The 18,637-nt window shown below is 33.4% G+C and overlaps 2 protein-coding genes and 1 long non-coding RNA gene across 7 annotated transcripts; 2 read left to right on the plus strand and 1 right to left on the minus strand.

Moving 5' to 3' along the window:
- Position 1: 1 nt before the first annotated feature.
- Positions 2-7,062, minus strand: LOC110615467 (probable galacturonosyltransferase 6). Of its 3 annotated transcripts, none has more exons than XM_021757311.2 (9): positions 6,679-7,062; positions 6,423-6,457; positions 6,067-6,108; positions 5,772-5,955; positions 5,614-5,687; positions 3,808-4,040; positions 3,219-3,576; positions 1,280-1,801; positions 2-656 (listed from the first exon to the last, which is right to left on the minus strand). In XM_021757311.2, the coding sequence occupies exons 1-9, from the start codon at positions 6,785-6,787 to the stop codon at positions 381-383; spliced, it is 1,833 nt and encodes a 610-aa protein (XP_021613003.1). In that variant the 5' UTR covers positions 6,788-7,062; the 3' UTR covers positions 2-380. The 3 variants fall into 3 exon arrangements, with proteins under 3 accessions (XP_021613003.1, XP_021613005.1, XP_021613001.1); XM_021757313.2 differs by having other exon boundaries at positions 5,802-5,955; positions 6,679-7,061; XM_021757309.2 differs by having other exon boundaries at positions 5,766-5,955; positions 6,679-7,061.
- A 1,848-nt stretch (positions 7,063-8,910) lies between these two features.
- Positions 8,911-10,966, plus strand: LOC110614859. Of its 3 annotated transcripts, none has more exons than XR_006350677.1 (2): positions 8,911-9,203; positions 9,351-10,966. It is a non-coding gene; the product is annotated as an uncharacterized LOC110614859 (long non-coding RNA). The 3 variants fall into 3 exon arrangements; XR_006350676.1 differs by having other exon boundaries at positions 8,911-9,199; positions 9,344-10,966; XR_006350675.1 differs by having other exon boundaries at positions 8,911-9,199.
- A 2,486-nt stretch (positions 10,967-13,452) lies between these two features.
- LOC110615766 (magnesium transporter MRS2-I) lies at positions 13,453-16,969 on the plus strand. The gene is made up of 11 exons (XM_021757854.2): positions 13,453-14,014; positions 14,132-14,161; positions 14,340-14,493; positions 14,602-14,723; positions 14,927-15,001; positions 15,314-15,538; positions 15,627-15,671; positions 15,792-15,836; positions 16,008-16,037; positions 16,223-16,342; positions 16,492-16,969. Exons 1-11 carry the CDS (start codon positions 13,772-13,774, stop codon positions 16,576-16,578), a joined length of 1,176 nt encoding a protein of 391 aa, XP_021613546.1. The 5' UTR covers positions 13,453-13,771; the 3' UTR covers positions 16,579-16,969.
- Positions 16,970-18,637: the final 1,668 nt, after the last annotated feature.

An 18,637-nucleotide genomic window follows, 5' to 3' on the forward strand; every position in this document is an offset into this window, starting at 1 on the left:
ATGGCCTTCAAGGAAACACAAATTACTCGCAAAAAGCAATATAATGTACATTTAATGTAGAACATGCAATTTCTTCTCATTAGTCTTCTTTCCAAATGCTTATCTGTTTGAATCTAAATCCAATACCTGAATTGAATTATGTACACACTAAGCAACTACTGCATAAGAATATGCACCTCCGACTCTTATTTCAATTCAATGACCAGTATAAATTGACTCAGCTACTAGAAGATTACCCCGGCTTTTGAAGGAAAAAGAAAAAGAGTTGAAATTTACAAAAGGAATTGTTAAAGAATCAACCCAAACATAATTTCCTAAAACAAGAAGCAACTGATGATGTTGTGCAGACTAATAACGTCCCTTGCATGCTCCGATTTCAATTAACCATGGACATTGCACTGCTGTAAGTATGGATGATCATAGTTGACGTGTTTGGTCCAGTAACTCTTATAACGTGCAATTCCTATATCCAACCATGGTTTCATGACTCCATCATAGTGCAACACTGCTGCTTGGTCAATGCTATCCTGTCTAATGCCCAACTCATAACCTAGCCCTAGTCTATGCCAACTCCTGTCCAATGTGACTGTATGATTATAGAAGGTTGCCCAACCTAATGGTAAGCTCCCCGCCTTCCACAGCGGCTTCTTATAACCCTGCAGCCAATGATGAGGCAAACAAGCATATAAATGACAAGTGCAGATTAAACGGTTTGCTCCAGAATCTGCATGCACAAGTTGCTAATGCATGCATGTACTGCACATTTTGTACACAATTCAATCCACCAACAAGCAAATTTGCAAGGAAGTGTGCATATATGAGATAACAAGGAAATGCAGCAAAAGTCTTGGCTTCTCAAGTGTCAAACAAAACTCAGGAAGTAAAAACCTGGGTGGCTCAACTAATGCCTCTTGTATGCATGCTGAGATGCAATAATATAACCAGCCCAAACAACAGCCAATGAAACCATGGAAAAAGGAGGTGTTCAATTTCAACACGAAAATTCAGGGCGATTAATGTTTTGTTGATGTCAAGCTGACAGAATTATCCCAGCTCATCTTCCTTCTGACAGAGTTCACAACTCCAGGTCAGAGGAAGAGAGAGAGAGTCCACAAGCCAATAGAAATCATACTACATAATTCAAACCAAACACTAGCACTTGCAGGTGTTGTATATGCAATGTCACAAATCCAGGATGCAAGAACAGAGGCAACAGAAATCATCAGCCATATCAGTGCATAAACAAAAACAAATGTCATTAGAACAACAATATCCATACCACTTGTAAGTATTTATGGTAGAGAGCAGTTAAATTCCGCCGCCTCCATTCTTTCAGATCAAACAAATTCATTCCAAATGCCCATGTGCATGCCTTGGCATCAAACCTCTTTGTTACATATGGATCTGAGAAATTAATGAGCAAATCCATCTGGCGAAATGAGGCTTCATTTTCCAGGCAAGTCTCCACTGCTCCATTTACTTTCCCTTTCATATTAAGACTCCAAAGTCCAGTAAGATCCTTTTGCACCACCACATCATGATCAAAGAACACAATCTTATTCAGCAGAGGGAAGATCTCCGGTAGATAGAACCGAAGGTGGTTCAGTGAAGAAGCGTATCTTGGATCATGGGAATTTTGCCGCCTCAATGTTGAATTGTACTTGGCTGCCAACCAATCAAAATTATCTATGCTCTGGATATGAATTGTGGCTTTGCCGGGACGATTCAATAAGAACCACATTGAGATTGCTGGGAAGTTGAGAGAATCAGTCACTACATGGAAAACAATTTTCTCTGCGTCCTGTCAGTAATTCAGCAACAATAATCATAAGCTTCATTGCACTTGTTATTGAAGTTATGGCCAGAAAATTTGAAAAGCTAACAGTATGGTGTGTCTAAACAGAAAAAAATAGCATCCACATACATCATGAACTATCTCTACTCAAGGCAAATTGAAAAGAAGGGGGGAGTTGGGGGGATCCTGTAGGTGTATCTAAGCTTCCTAGATGTTGTCATATGCATAAATTTTGCTGTTAACAGATAAAAAGGTCCAAAGGGAAAGGAAAAAGGTAAAACAATGTTTATCGATATCTTACATTATATATCACGCAAAAATTTTCACATAAAGATCATAAGATAAATAGCACAGAATGATGATGAAAAAATTGGCTAACCTGACACTTAAGCATCCCTCAAATAGAAAGGTAAAGAGATGTATCATTTGCTTAAGTTTTAAGATTTGTAGAGGACAAAAAATGGTCCAGTATTTGAAGGGGTCAATTTAAATGTGCCCAGGACAGCAAAACTCCACCCTGAACCTTTAGATTCACATTGTCCTAAATCCTAATGCCCATCCTCCTATGTGTTGAATGGCCACTTAGTTCAATCTGAAAAATGAGAGAGGAATTCATCACGCACTGGTTCAATCCAGCACACTCTCCAGTGAAACAAAAATTAACCCTCTTTTTTAGTTGTTGTCACAATCAGATAAGTTGGCACTTTCCTCCAAGGATGAAGGTCCTCAAAGCCCTCTTTATTCAAACAATCAAGATGAAGAATGATAATGTTTTCCACAGAACCACAATCCTCTATTTTTGGAAAAAGATTTAAAATCAGTGCCTCCAAACATAGCAAACAAATGGAATCAACAGGGTAAGAGCATGAATACTAAGGCACAATTTGAGCTTGGGGCTAACACCACCCTATTCTATTTCCTCCCTTAAATGCAATTGCTAACTATCAACAACTGTCCCATGCACATACTTGTTATTGCTCAGTGAATAAGTAATCATACTTCCTACTCACTAACGCCAATATGATGCTATTGTTTAGCATGCTCTTTCTAGAAATTTAGGATTTTTCACATTTAAGCCCTATTTTATTCTTAATATGATAAAGATTTCGCCATAAACAGAAAAAATATTTGAGTGAAAAATTCTCAATGCATCGTGTATAGTACATGCAGTATTACTACAGATGTTATGCACATAGTTTAACATAGAAAGGAAGATGTCTGGAAACCGAGTTCAGTATAGCTGGTAACTACAGATGAACATGACCTCACGTGGAAGCAAATTAATAGCGAGGCTATATTGACCCCATATATCTCTTTCATGCTAGATATGAAAATGTGCATAATATGTTAGCAGTACCCAGGAGCATTATCACTATAAAAAAAGGTAAGGGAGAAAGGAAACCAAAATGTTAGTGCATTTAACCTTAGCAGAGGATACTGTGGAATTCACAACAACTGCACAAGCCAGGACATTATCAGAGAAAACAGCATAATGATGGAGATCTGCATCATGTAGTTTTTGTTGGTTAGGGAACTGCCTCTCCTCTGGTGGCAAGGCAAAGAATTGTGCTGTCAACTGCATAGAAAGGCAGTGAAGGGCTTTTGGTGTGGTTCTTGCAGCAAGCTTAATAAGAAATGTTGTTTGATTCTTTTGGGCTCGAACTTGTTCCTCAGCATTGTAAGTCATGGCACGGAGCTTTGTAGCCATGGAGGAGCAATGTGGGAAAACATGACCAGCCTTAGACAAGGAAACCTCCATGGACTTCATTTTCTGTAGTGCACTGCAAATACAGTCGTGCTCAGATTTTAAACCAATTCTGATCAGCATCCTTACTCAGAACAAGCTTAACGGTGCTTCTCATAAATTTATGGTATAAAGAGCTAGTGAGCTAGTGTAACATTTTATTTTTGAGCGAAACTACATACTTTCTTTTCTTAGCTTCATTCATCAATTACCAATATATATGTGATTTTAATATATATATATATATATATATTGGTGGTGAAGGTACCTCCTTGATAAATCTTTGTCCCACATGACTCCACCCATAGCTCGTTCTAGTTCTCTTATACGCACCCTCAACTCTCTTACTAAATGAGAATTACTTCCTGGTGGTGCAGAACTTAAGTATGCTTTGGCTCTAATGAGTTGATCTTTCATCTCCTTTACTTTCACATCTATTGCTCTATGTGTTGGAGTCCTCAAATTCAGGTTATGTCGGCTTCTTGATTGATTGTACTGTCTCTGCAGCCAAGGTAAAGCACATAATGTGCAGATTGCAGAAGTATAAAAAAGCTTATCATTTAAATATAGACAACAAATGATCTAGGCTTATTTGTGAAACCTGAAACATGTACACAAGGAAAGAACCACAAGAAAAACTACAAAGGCAAAAATCATCTTAACTGCACAGCATTGAATCAATACAAGTATGATGCAAGTGGCACTTCTTACTTTTAACATAATCACTTCCCTTGTATGCGACAGAACCTGCAAGTACTTTGGTAACCTTAACATGGGGCAAAGTCAGGTGATTTTTCTTAGTTATGCCTCCATCAGCAAAGCATGGAGAGTAGGCAGTAGGCCTGGGATAGTCAAGAATGACCACATTCCTAATGCATGTTATTTGGTGGTGTCATGATACAGCAAACAAATTATTGTGTGGCAGCCACATTTTGCATGACATACTGATAGGAATGGATCAAGAAGCCCAGGAGGAATGGAGAAAGGCCCAAACCTATTGAAAGTATATTCTAGGAAGCAATGGAAGAAGAAAACTGGAAGGGAAGTCCTTAGATTAACAATTGAGGAATCTAGAATCGGACAGCTGGAATTAGTTAGCAGAAAATGGGGTGTTGTTGGAGAGAATATCAGGACTTGGGTCTCATGGGAAGAGAAGAATTGTTCAGCTATAAATAAGAACCATTCAGAAGAAGAAAGGAGTGAATTAATTTCTTAAAATACAGTGCTGGGGCTACCTAGTTGGGTTAGCACAGGATTTAGCTCCTGGGGGTTGCTTGTCAACCATGTTTTTCTTTGTTTATTTGTTGAAAAGAATTTCTTGAGATCGTATTGTTGAATCTGAGTTTCTTTTCCTCCTCCTATTAACGCGAATCATCAATCTCCATTATAATTTCTATTCAAATCTTATTCATCTTGTTCCTTACTCTATCACATACTAACCTCTTCCATTTATATTGACATGCCTAATAGTTTGTATTAGTTTTCACATAATAAAAGAAACTCAGTATTTACTATGACCAGATAAGTACAACCATCTTAACACGGTCAACTATGATGCTACAAAAAAATTCATTTCCAAACTTCTTTATCTATTAAACTATAATTGCCCATCTCAAATATCCTCATCTTGACTATGTTCAGTCACTGGATTTTCAATCTCCTAAATGCCAAATATGAAATTACAAGTATACAATGTAGCAACATCCTGTCCAAACTAACATTAGCAGCAATTTAAATATCAGAATAATGAATTGGCAGCAACACTAAATACATAATCCATTTTTCATGTTGGGTACACTAAGCATAGAAGCATACACATTAGGCTTTGTAACAATTGAATGAAACAGCTTTTTTGCAAATTAGGGCAAGCAGAAAATTGAACAGATCAGATCAGTGTTGTAAATGATATGCTCCAAGCTGAGGAAATAAATCTAAGTGATAATATTCTATTATCTTCATTAATTTCATAATAACCTCGTGAAGCTATAAGTTCATGCATGCAATAGATCCAAAAAGAACACTAATATGAACAGTCTCCTTTGAGATGATTATAGAATAGCATAAGCATATGTACCTTGTCATCTGACATGGATGATACTCTTTCCGGTTGAATGTACTTGTTTTCTTCTTTTCTTTCATGGCTGGTTCCTGAATCTTAAATGTTAGATATTAGAGAAAGCTTCACAATCATTAAACGTGTAGGAAAAGAAAAGAAAAACTCCTGACCATTACTATGCAAAGGATGAAATACGTATCCAGTACTTTTAGATTGCCTTGCTGCATGACTTCTGTCTTTATTGTTTTCAGAATGCTTAGAATCATTCCTCCGATTACTGGAACTGTTACTAACTACAGAATCCAAATTATTTCTTTCATAAACAAATAGTTTGGGCCCTTTCAAGTCTTCACCTGCTTCCTAGATCACAAAGCACCCATGTAAACATAGCTAAAGAAAAGGATAGAACAGGGAGCAAACCAGTGAATGCCAAACCAACAATGAGGGGCGAGAGCATAAATATGAAGCTACCTGCTCAATTGCTCTAAGTTTTACAGTATCTGTCCGATATTTCTGCACCCAATGAAAAGGAAAGTGATAAATTATCAACACGCCTACAATATACATCTATTGGAAAAGTTAGAGCGAACACAAAAACTTGAATTGAGTATGTCAAAACAGGGATTCCTAACATTTCGATCCTAAAGCCAAACTTCTGTTGTCAATTTAAATTATTATAGTCAATTTTTTCTATGTTAGAATTATTCTGTCATTTAACCATTAACAATAAGAAAAAGAAATAAATCTGAATCTCTCATTTTATATCCCGAATTTGCTTAGCAACCAAAGAAGGGAAAGACGGAAATTTAAGTAAAGAAAGTTCTTACAAAAGTCGATAAATCTTCAACGAACTCTTTCCGACCTGCCAAATCACATGAAGATCAATTAATCCAGTCAAACCAAAAATACAAACAGCAGCAACAAGATGATCCTATCTACAAGATTAATATTAATATAGTTCGCGTCTTCCGGCTGATCACGTTGAATTAAATTACATAATATCAATCCTATAGCTAGGAAAGTCTCATTTTATCATCACAATAAAATTATGGAAAAGATTGATAGAACAGAATAAAATATTACCGGGAGTGAAGTTTTTTAGCCTAGTTGAGACGAATAGGAGAGGAGCGAGGACAGTGAAACAGAGCAGAAAGAGGATCGGAATCCTCTGGCATTGATTGATTTTCTTCATCAATATCAAAACTGTATTTGTGTTATCTCCAAAGTCTAAATCCTCAATCTCGCGGTTCTCTTTCTCGATCAATCGTTCTCCAAAAAGCACATTTCACGGATTCAAATCGACAATATTCGATACTTGAACAGCAAGGCTAGGGTTTCAGGTCTTCCTTTTTAAGTGTGTTTTGCGTTTCTAGAGAGAGAGAGAAGATGTTAGGGGTTAGAGAGCTTTTTCCATGCTTGGTTCTGTGAGGGAGGGGTTTCTTTTTTACGTTTTTTTTTTCCTTTATTATTATTATTATTTTTTTTGGTTTAATTCTCTGGTCAATTTAATGTTTTACACTCCTTATATACCTTGGGGTGTGCTTTGATATCTGAGAAGCGATAACGAGGACGGATGACGGTGGGTAATCACGGTGGACGATGAGGACGAGCATCGTCAGCCGTCGATTTAGATATGCTCTCTTTTTTTTCCTTTATTTTTTCCCTCTTTTTCCGGAGAGAATATACTGAATTTTAATTTTTTATCATAGCTCTTCACTCGAGAAAGGAAAAATATATATTGAATATTTTTTTATATTTTTAAAAATGCAAAATTTTAAATTTTATTCACATTTAATTATTAAAATTATTATTAAACGATATGTTTTTATTAAAGCGTCAGGGGCATAAGGCAAGAAAAATATGAAGCATATGTCATGGATGTCTAGGGCGGGTTGGAATTGAGATAAAAGGGATACTAATTTGATTTTTTTTTTAAAAAAATTATTGAAAAAATTTTTAAAATTAGTTAATTATTTTCAGATTTTATAAAATAAATAATTGATATTATATTATTTAATAACATTTCCAAATATTATAAATAGATTCCAATTGTAGCGCAGCCTGGTAGGTGGCTTTGTGCAATGATTTTAGTGATAGTTGCAATGATTTAGCAAAGTATTCCATAGAGAATGCGACACTTAGCATGAATTGATGGGCATTAACCTTATCAAAGTCTCATTTATGTGAAACTTTCACAAGACAACTTGGGGTTGGGTGATCCAATGCAACCTACCTTTAAACTTCGAAGCCTCGTCCTCATTGAGCTTTAATAAATGCTAAAAGTCCCTTGGGCAAAGTGCTCGAGTCAAAACAATTTTAAATTTATTATTAGTTAAAGTTAAAAAAAATATATTTTAAAATTATAACACTAAATTATTATAAATGTTTAAATTATAAACATTAAAACTGTTTATACAAATTTGATTGCAATAATTTTTTTTTTGAATCAACACACCGTGAATTGCATTTTACATGACTTCAAAATAAGTATTATTTCCGTTAGATAATAGCTGTCATTTAAATTTATAAATATAAATCAATAAAATTAATTAATAGTATTAATTTTTGAAAAATTTATAATAATTAATTTAAAATATTCTTAAATAGTCATATTTTTTATATATCAATATTAAATAACTTAAAACTAGTAATATATATATATATATATAATAATAATTAATATTATTTTAAATTTAAAAAAAAAAAACAAGATAATTTGAAATGAATACTTTTTTGAGACAAAAGTAGTTAGTAATATAGAAAAACTAGTCTAGAAATATAAATCCTTATAAGTTTATTGCCCAAGAAATCAAAGAAAAAAAAAAAAAAAACCAAACTCATCAAAATGATCTAAATTAAAATGCAAAGAAATCAAAAGATAAAGTAACACTGCAGAGACTATAGTTGCCCAATGAAATACCATTATCAACCTTCTTCCAATATTGAAAAAGGCTATTCAATTGAATACACAATCTAGACCGGCAAAAGCAAACATATATCACCAACAGGGAGATGACCAATATTGAAAAAGGCTATTCAATATACAATTTAGACCGACAATAGAAAACATATATCACCAGCAAGGAAGATGATAGAGCTCTTTGTGATTTTTTGCCTGGAGGTGCATGAATCACCAGACGTAGCAGTGGCAATTTCAAATTGTCATCATCAATGTATGCAAGATCTCCTGTTGATTGAAAGGCAGACTCTTAGTCATCACAAGCAATCTACAGTACAACTCTCCCTTAACAATAAAACACTAGTAATCCACAAAAATCAAATGAAAAACCAATAGACTAGATTGACGGAGCAAGAGAGAAACTACTATTAAGTGTAGACCAAACAAAAAAAAACTAACTAAAATATCACCATATGCCCTCCACCACAAACCTCTCGAAATGCCTATATGTTGATACAACAACTATGAATATAAATTACTCATATTTAATTATACACTCAAATCAGTACTTTTTTATTTTTTAAAGAGAGAAATTTTCTATTCTTTTTTATTTTTATATAAAGGTTTAGCTCTCTTGTCGTTGCCGCTCATAGGCCTCGTCTATCCCTCGGAACAGGAGAAGATCGACCTTTGCCCTCCCGATCCGTAGGTTACTCTCTCCACTATTTGATGGCATAAATAGTTTTATTTTGTTATGTTAAGGGTATATAGAACCTATTTGAGAGAGTGTTTTTTTATGGATCTGCCTTCTATGGTTATTTTCATTTTAGGTATTGTCTTTTCTTTAAGTTTGCAGGGTTCCTTTTGCTGAACAACGAAGAGAAGTTCTTTTACTCAAAGGTTTTGGTTCTTCATTTGGTGGCTATGGAGAGGAGGTCAACTGGGTTCTTGTTAATGGTTCTTTTGTTGTCCTTGCAACTTTTGGAATCTCTTTCCCTTCTTTTTCATATCTTTTGAGCATCTTTTAACAAGAAAAGTCAAATTTGGGGTTTTTATTTTTATTGTGATAGCAAAGACAATAAGTTTGCCGGAAGAAGCTCACAAAGCTAAGTCTAATCCCAAAGGCGCGAGAGAATTCATCAAAGAGCCTTCCTCCTCCATGTCTCATCGTTGGGAGTTGATATTGATTTTTCTTGTTGGCTTCTCTGGACATGCATCCTCCTTAGTGGATGGCCCCGTTCTCTTTGTGGTTAGTCGACTCTTTTTCCTTTAATTCCCAACTCCTTTCTTATCCAGAAGACCTTTCTGGAAATCAGCTCCTTGACAATCGATGTTGTGCATCTTTAGAGGCGGCACTGGTGCTAGTTTGCTTGGATTGTTGGGTCAAGGTAGGTGGATTCCTTGCAAGTTCCAATTTAGTTTTAGTTTTGGATCGTGGACCTCTGTGCTTTGGGGTTGGGTTGGCCTCTTTGTAATGAGTTGCACTTTTTAGATACTTTAAGCTAGGTCTATGATATTTGCTCATTGCCTTTAAGACTTAATGAAATATTATCTTTGTAAAAAAAAAAATTCGCTCGTTAGGATGGGCATTCAATCGAAATCGAGTTAAAGAGTTTTACTTAAATTAAATCGAACTAAATAAGAGAAAAAAAAAATCAAATCAATTGAATCCATCTAATTTAGTTAGATTCATTCATTTTCAGTCTTTTCAAAGAACAGCTAACACAAAATTTAAACACAATTTCAAAGCTCAACGGCACAGTTATATGATTTTCTCAATAGTTAATACTCCTGAGAATAAAAAATAGAAGCCTAGAACTCCTAAGAATAAAAAATAGTTACCTTCTTGGCTTCTATAGTTAATTCAACACTCAACAGCACACAACACAGTAGAAGAGTGGATCTGCAGATCTTCAACAGCGAATCGACGACAGAGCTACAGGACTGGAGGCGCGAGAGCTGACAAGGAAAGCAAAGCAATGGAGTCCACTTGCCTCTTGGTCTCGGAGACTGGTCGACAGAGTGGAAGCACGATCTGAGATGGTGAGAGGCTGATTGAGAGGACGGAGAGGACAGAGGAATCACACGGTCGCGCGTATATGAACAGCAACGAGCCGACTATGCATGGAGACTAGAGAGCGACGTCGACGATGCGTGGAGAGACTGGAGAGTGACGATGCGAGCAATGCCGGCGGCCCGACGGTGCATGAAGACATTGGAGAGTGACAATGTGTGGATGTGGAGTCACTAGAGAGTGGCAGAGGACTCGCGACGCCGACAGCCCGATGATATGTGGAGAGGATACTAGACTGAAGGAGAGTGGAGAGTGAGATGCGTGCGACTGTGTGGAGAGTGGAGACAGACTAGAGGAAAGAGTGAAAGGACGTCAATGGATGGGAATTGAAACTCTTTTAGATTAGGGAACTGTTAAACGATACAGTATTAATTTTATTCGATTTGGGGTGGTCCAACCGATATTTTTTAGATTCAAAATCAAATCCAAATCATTAATTTTTAATAAATTTAAAATTAAATCAAATCAAATAAAAATAAAATTAATCAAAATTTTAAAATTCAATAATTTGATCTGTTTATTTCAATTTAAATCAAATACTGGACCCTAATTCTCATTATCGCTGTCTATTTCCCCTCCCCTCTCTATGAACTAAATTACTACAATATAATAATGAATATAATATAAATATTTTTATTAACATAATGAAATTTTAAGTATTAAATGATTTCCTAAAAACTAAATCGAGTTATGGATTTAGTCAAATATGTGACTATATTGAATTGTTTTGTTATTTTAATCTCCAATTCTAATGAAATATTAAATTTTTCATCAAAATTCAAGGATAAAGTGACCTTTCATTTTAATCAAATTAAAAAGATAATATGACATTTGAAAATTAATTAATTAATAAATATTATTTTCATTATTTTTTTTAGAAAAGAAACAAATGCTATAATTATGGCAGCCATTTAATTATTTAGTTGAATGACGTAATACAAATCGTTGGCATCAATTATACCATGAGCTAGCTTGCCATGAGCTGTGTTATCGTGGGCTTTCCTCTCAAACTTTTTCTTTTTTTTTTTTTTTTTTTTTTTGTTTTTGACCATAACCGTTATACTATTTATATTTCTCAGTGGCAATTAATTTTTATTATTATATTAATTATAATATGTTTTGTCTATATAACTCAAAAATATAAATATGCTTTTTCTTTTACATGAAATTGAAGTTTGAAAGAGTATAATTTAAAATTTTTTAAATTTATTTAAATATATTTATTATTAAATTAAATTTATGAGAATTAAAATATGATACGTATGTAATTGATTTTGTAGATAATAATAATAACAGGGAAAGCAATTTGGTGAAGGTTTCTAACAAAAGAAAGTGTAATTCATAAAAGTTTTGAAAATAAAGGTAAACTTAAATTTGGATTTAAAGTTAATTGTCTAGAAGGTTTGGGGTGAAAAATAAAATTTTAAAGAGTTAAATAATCAAACTGTAATTTTCTTTAAATAGCTAAGTGGCTACCCACTATCTATTTATTCTAGTCTTGCGAGTTTAGGTATCTCGAGATAAAAAAATAAAGGGTAAATCAGTATGAAATTCTCAAATTTTTTAAAAAATTATTAGTTTATTTTTATTTTAAAATATTTATTTAAAATATTTTTAAATTTTATAAAATTTAATTCTTTAATTTTTTATTAAAAAAAGGTTATGAATTATTTATATTTTTTAATTTTTATATTTTAATTATATATATATTATTTAATTTTTATAATTTTAAATATTTATACTATTTAATTCCTCTAATTAAAATTAAAATAAGTTAATTAACATTTTTAAAAGAATAATTAAAAATTTTAATTTTGTAAAATACATTAATTGATTAATTTTAAAATAAGGATGAATTAGATTTAGCATGGTGTTCATTCTTTCTTAGATTCACTGAAAATGTCTTGGACTTAGATTGAGCATCGTATTCATGTATTTATTTTCTCTTGTTTACTCAGAACTAAGTATTCACGTGAAAAATAATTAAAATAAGATCTATTGATATTTATTTAAGTTACTTGTGTGAAATATTGAATTTAATTTTGTGACTAATAGGTAGGATTGATATCAACGGGAGAAGGATTATGATTTTGTTGAAATTTATTAACACAACGATTTTAAATTTAATATTGAATTTTAAAATAGACATAAATGTATTCATTTTGATGTAATTCAAGAAATTTATCTTTAAATTTAAATATTTAATTATATAATTTAATTAATTTTTTTTATAAATATAATAAAAATATTAATTTAATTATTAACACTATTAAAATATGTTTCTTATATTAGATGCACCTAATTTCACTTTCTAAGATACTGATGGCTCTATGATTTTTTGACATGGTGGGTCGTAAAAGATAGGTGAACATCATGCATGGGATGGCCACACATTAATACGAAACCAGCGAAACAAGCATCCTCAACCACGCGCCTAAACTACGTGGACATCACGACTCGGTGGATATTTATATTTTCCACATCATTGATTAGTTATTGGATTTTTAATAAGAAAATATATAAATGAGTTTCCTATTCGTTTGTAAATATTTTACAGAAAAATATATTTTTTATTTTTTATTTTTTAATATTTAAATCACTAAAAAATCAATTAATAGAAAAATATTTTATTAGTTAAAGAGAAAGTTATATCTATGAAAAATATATTTTAGAACAGAATATATTATTTTACATAGTTTAAAAATTTTTATTAACATAATTTAAATAAATTTATTATTTATCATTTTTTAATATTCTAATTAGATAATAAAAATATTTTTTTATTAAAAAATGCTTTAAAATATGTTTTATATGGAAGCTAAATAAAATTTGGTACGTAAAAGTCCAGGCTTCCTCAGTATACAGCCAAGGGACAGAGGCAGCACGCGTCCATACATGCAGCTAAAACTAAATCAAACCTATCTTCTCGTTGCTTTTTCTCCTCCAATTTGAACTTACTCTGCAACTCTCCACTACCTCCCACTATAATCCATGCAATCCTATCTACATCTTCATCTGCTCTTCTTCTGCTGTAGCTCTCTCCTCCTCTTTCTCTTTCACTCCTTCTCCCAGCTCATACATCCACGCTAACGAGCTTTCATGAATTTCTGGTGAATCCCACCAATTCACTCCCAGTAAGCTGACTTCGGGCAGCGAAGAGGATACTGCACTTGTTTGAGGTATGTGAAACTGGGCTGCTGAAAATGGATCGAGATGAAGTTTTGGTTCCGGTGGAGACACAAGCTTCACGGAAGAAGAAGACTGCGGTTTCCAGGAGCTGGATTTTGCTGGACCAAAATGGGGAGAGTACCATTCTTGATGTAGACAAGTATGCTATCATGCGTAGAGTTCAGATTCATGCCAGAGATCTTCGAATTCTTGATCCTCTTTTATCATATCCTTCAGCGATCTTGGGCAGAGAAAGAGTTATTGTTCTCAATTTGGAGGTGAGATTTTTCAGTTTCTAAACATACAGCGGAGTAGAATAAATATGCTTCTTTTGTCGTTTACAATGTTTTCGTTGCTAATTTGGTATATCTTTGGTTGTTGTTTGTGGCTTTCAGCATATCAAAGCAATAATCACAGCTGAGGAGGTAAACCAGTTCTCTGTTTCCTTCAAATTTCTAGAACAGACAGTTTTGAGTCATTTAGTTCTATGCTTCAATTTCCCAGTTGGTCTTTTTAGGAAGAAACTTAATAAACTGAGAAAATTCATTTCAATTATAATTGAATACTAGTGAATTGAAGACTATTTTTGCACTTCTGAGATAGGTATTGCTTAGAGACCCACTGGATGAGAATGTAATCCCCATTGTTGAGGAATTTCAAAGACGATTACCTCTTGTAAATATCACAAACCAAATTCAAGGCGAAGAAGAAGTGCATCCTGGAGAGCGAAAAGATTTTGATACAGGCGAAGAAAATGGTATGACCACAGTAGATTAACTTTTCCTTGCTGGTTTGGTAATTGCTTTTAGTATAAAATGTTGAAAATTTGTTTGTTGTTATGTGGTTTCTGGATTGTGAAATGGAGAATTTCCATTTGAATTCCGAGCATTAGAGGTTGCATTAGAAGCCATTTGCAGTTTTCTAGATGCGCGTACTCGAGAACTGGAGACTGATGCTTATCCTGCTTTAGATGAGCTGACCTCCAAGGTAAAGGCTTAAATCCTTTCACCAGATTTTTGGCTTAATGCTTATGTAGCCATTATTGCCACTACCATGCTTGTAAAAACTTTATGACATCAAACTTTACTGCTTCAAGTATCTTGCAGTTTAGGCATTGATAATAAAAGTATTTATATCTTATGAATCATTGGAAAGGCTTCATTGCTTCTGTCAAATTTCAAATTATGCAGATTAGCAGTCGTAATCTGGATCGGGTGCGAAAACTGAAGAGTTCCATGACAAGGTTGACAAATCGTGTTCAAAAGGTAGATTGATATTTCTGTGGCACATATGAATGAGTTCATATCTTTAGATACCCATCTTACCCCAACTGAATTGGAAATTACATGATTATCTAATAAATACAGGTCTTCAACTAGTATTCTACAGTTTTCTCCCTTTATCCATTTTCAAATCTAGTAAAGTTTTTGAATTTTCTCATTCTAGATATATGTGCTGCATGTTAGAGGACATATGGTTGAATTCTTGCAGCTTTAAATGAGCAATATGCTATGAAAATGAATCAATTCTTATCCACAAATTTAGAGTTACACTTGTGAAGGATTCTGGGTCTCCAGGTAAGGGATGAACTGGAACAACTTCTGGATGATGATGATGATATGGCAGACCTTTACTTATCAAGAAAATTAGCTGGCTCATCTTCACCTGTCAGTGGCTCTGGTGCTCCCAATTGGTTCCTTAACTCTCCTACCATAGGTTCAAAGATATCCAGAACAAGTAGGGCCAGTGCAACAACAATGCAAGAGGAGAATGATGTTGAAGAGCTTGAAATGTTGCTTGAGGTTGTAAATATAATCTAATTGCTTTATTTCCCTGTCAAATACTCAAATTCCCACAAAATTCTATGTTTGATATGGATTTTCTCTGCAGGCGTACTTCATGCAGATTGATGGCACATTGAACAAATTGAATACGGTAGGGCACCGTGCCTCTTTTGCATATTAATTTTTCCATGAGATTAAACTTAGCTGGTCCAGAATATTGCTGCTATGGCATGCTTGTTCTGATGCTTTGTAAATGCTTTTGTCTTATCAGTTGCGTGAATACATTGACGACACAGAAGACTACATCAACATACAGGTACAGAGTTGGACAGCCTGAATTGTCATCCCTGAAGAAGATTTTGAATTTTTCTGTTAGTTATATTATAAACATCATCCAAGGAAATTTACCAATGAACTTTAGTGTCAGAAAAAAAAGAACTCCAGGGAAATTTAACACTAAAATTTTGAATTTTCCCCCTTTCTACAGCTTGATAATCATAGGAATCAACTAATTCAGGTGCGACCTCTGAATCTAATACCTTATTTGATTTCCTTCCATTTTTTTTTGTTAGGTGTGGATAATTTCTCTGATCTCCTTATTCTTTGCAGTTTGAGCTAGTCTAGAATACCTTAAATTAATTTTACTTGGAAAATTTCATCTGCCAGCATTGATTAATCATTTTTCTTTAATCACTGTGGCAGCTAGAGCTCTTCCTATGTTCAGGGACTGTGAGTTTGTCTGTGTACTCCCTAGTGGCAGCAATTTTTGGCATGAATTTCCAATATACATGGAGGGAGGGCCATGGTTATGTATTTAAATGGGTATGTCTAGTAATCACCTTAAGCCCAAAACAACATTACATAAACTCGAAAACGATGCCAAGAGTTCTTAATTTGCTCGTGATCCTGCACCATACTGACTTGCAAGAGTTCAGTTTTCTCACACTGGATTTTTTTACCTTCAACTTTAGGTGGTCATCCTCACAAGTATAATTTGTGCAAGTCTTTTCGCATCAATAATTTCATATGCTCGGCACAAAGGTCTTGTTGGTTCTTGATTCCTGAATATGAATGCAGCTTGAAATAGTACTTCCAAGTCCTTCACTTTTTGATGGCTTTAGGACCTTGTTGAACGATTCGATCATCAATTCAGGTTAGAAATCCAAATAAGTAGAATGCTAAATCCATCATTTGTATGTAGAAAATATTGAATCGATTTATGGGTTGGGTGGTCATGTAATTAGACAAAAGTTAGTGCTATAGAGGCATTAATTTGTCAGCTAGTAGCATGGTTTGATAAAAGCATAGTGAGATATGGGGCTTTAGGTGTAACTAAAATCCAGGACAAGCAGAGATATTATTGTTTTGTATTCATGATGTGTTTCCTATTGCATTTGACATTAACAAGTAATGTGGCCTACTGCTGGGGCCGATTCAATTTGCTTCCAAGAGTTAGGCCGCCCTTATGAAGCACTCTTTGAAAAAGATTAGCACGCGGCCAGACCATTGATTGCTTTTGCTAACTGATCATCTGAAGCATTTTGGATGATTTCCATGTTCCCCAATCCCTCTATTTCAACTCATTTTCGTTCCAAATGATTGCTTGGGTGGGTTCATAAGCCGTTATCTGCTTCTACTCTCTTGCATCGCAGTAGCAAATTTCTGTTATTAGCTCTTATTCAAACTCCAAAACTTGTGATTGTGAGGTTACATATTCACAATAAACAAAATGATTTATTAATTTATTGATTATAGTTTGAATTATGAGATACATTACATTTACAAATGATTAGATCTACTAAATTTGGTGTGAGGATGGATATAATATTAATTTATTATAAAATAAAAAATTAACACGTAATACCATTTTAGCTGAATTCTCTTGCGGCCCTATTTCTTTTTCCAACCCATATTGGTATTTATTAGCCACCAGCAGAGTTTATATATATGTGTGTGTGTTTCGAAATGTTCCAAGTGGCTCCTAGCAATTATAAAGTCAGAATCCAAGGTGGATCCATGTGAAACATGAGATCACCAGGATGCTTGAAACATAGTTTTTCTTCTTTTTTTTCCAAAAAGAAAATAAGACTTAATAGATGCTTTTTTATTTTTACTCTGATTAGCTCAATAATTCTTCTCAGCTAATGTGCATATAAAATAATTTATTTATCTAGAACTGCATTGTTCTCAATAAAAAGGAAGTATTGAAAATAAGGCAAATGGAGAATAATAGTATTTGGGTGGAAAATAAAGTAGAAACGGTGTGGATTAATGGTCTGCAAGTGTCAGCTGGGTGGGGTCCATGATCCTCTGGTGGAGGAGGACTAAGATGTTTCCCACCGGCCCCACTTTAGTGGTATTCCTTGTTTGACTTTGCCTTGTTGTAATAGTTCTGCTGCGTGTGAATAGAATAACATTTCTTCATTACTCATTTCCCCTGTTTTTTTTTTTAATAATAATAATAATTAACACATCTTCCCATCCTTAATACAAAATTAATTATTTATTTGTTTTATGAAGTAGCTTTTACTCACCAGCATGTCTTGCCCATTAAGTTTACAAACAACAACAACATCCCACCAAAATTAAAGCACAAGCCTTTTCTTTTTCCAAATATTTTCCTCTTCTCCATAGTTTTATTTATTACTTTTTGTAATTGTACAATTAAAATTATTTTTCCTTCATAACATCATGTTTTGGTTTAATTATATAAAATCGACAAATTTTTTTTTATTTGTTTTAAATAATGGGCCTCACATGCCTCCCCCGTCAATTAATTTTCAAATTTAATTAAAAATTGCATTTGAAAAATAAATTGAAAGTTTATCCAATATATTCTTAGAAACAATATTTAGAAAAGGGTAAAATTAAATTAATTTTTCAATATATATTACGTAAAGGTTTATTTAATATATTTTAATAGTTTACATTTTATTTAGGTTAACAAAATTTTAGATGTTTATATAATTATTCATCCAAAAATAAGCATTTTCTATATTTTATAGGTTATTTAAAATTATTAAAAATATAATAAATTATAAATAAATATTATATATATATATATATATATATATCTTAATACTTATAAATTTAATCTGATGATAAATATATCTAAAT

Source organism: Manihot esculenta, chromosome 5, assembly GCF_001659605.2.
Source record: "Manihot esculenta cultivar AM560-2 chromosome 5, M.esculenta_v8, whole genome shotgun sequence".
Taxonomy (NCBI): Eukaryota; Viridiplantae; Streptophyta; class Magnoliopsida; order Malpighiales; family Euphorbiaceae; genus Manihot; species Manihot esculenta.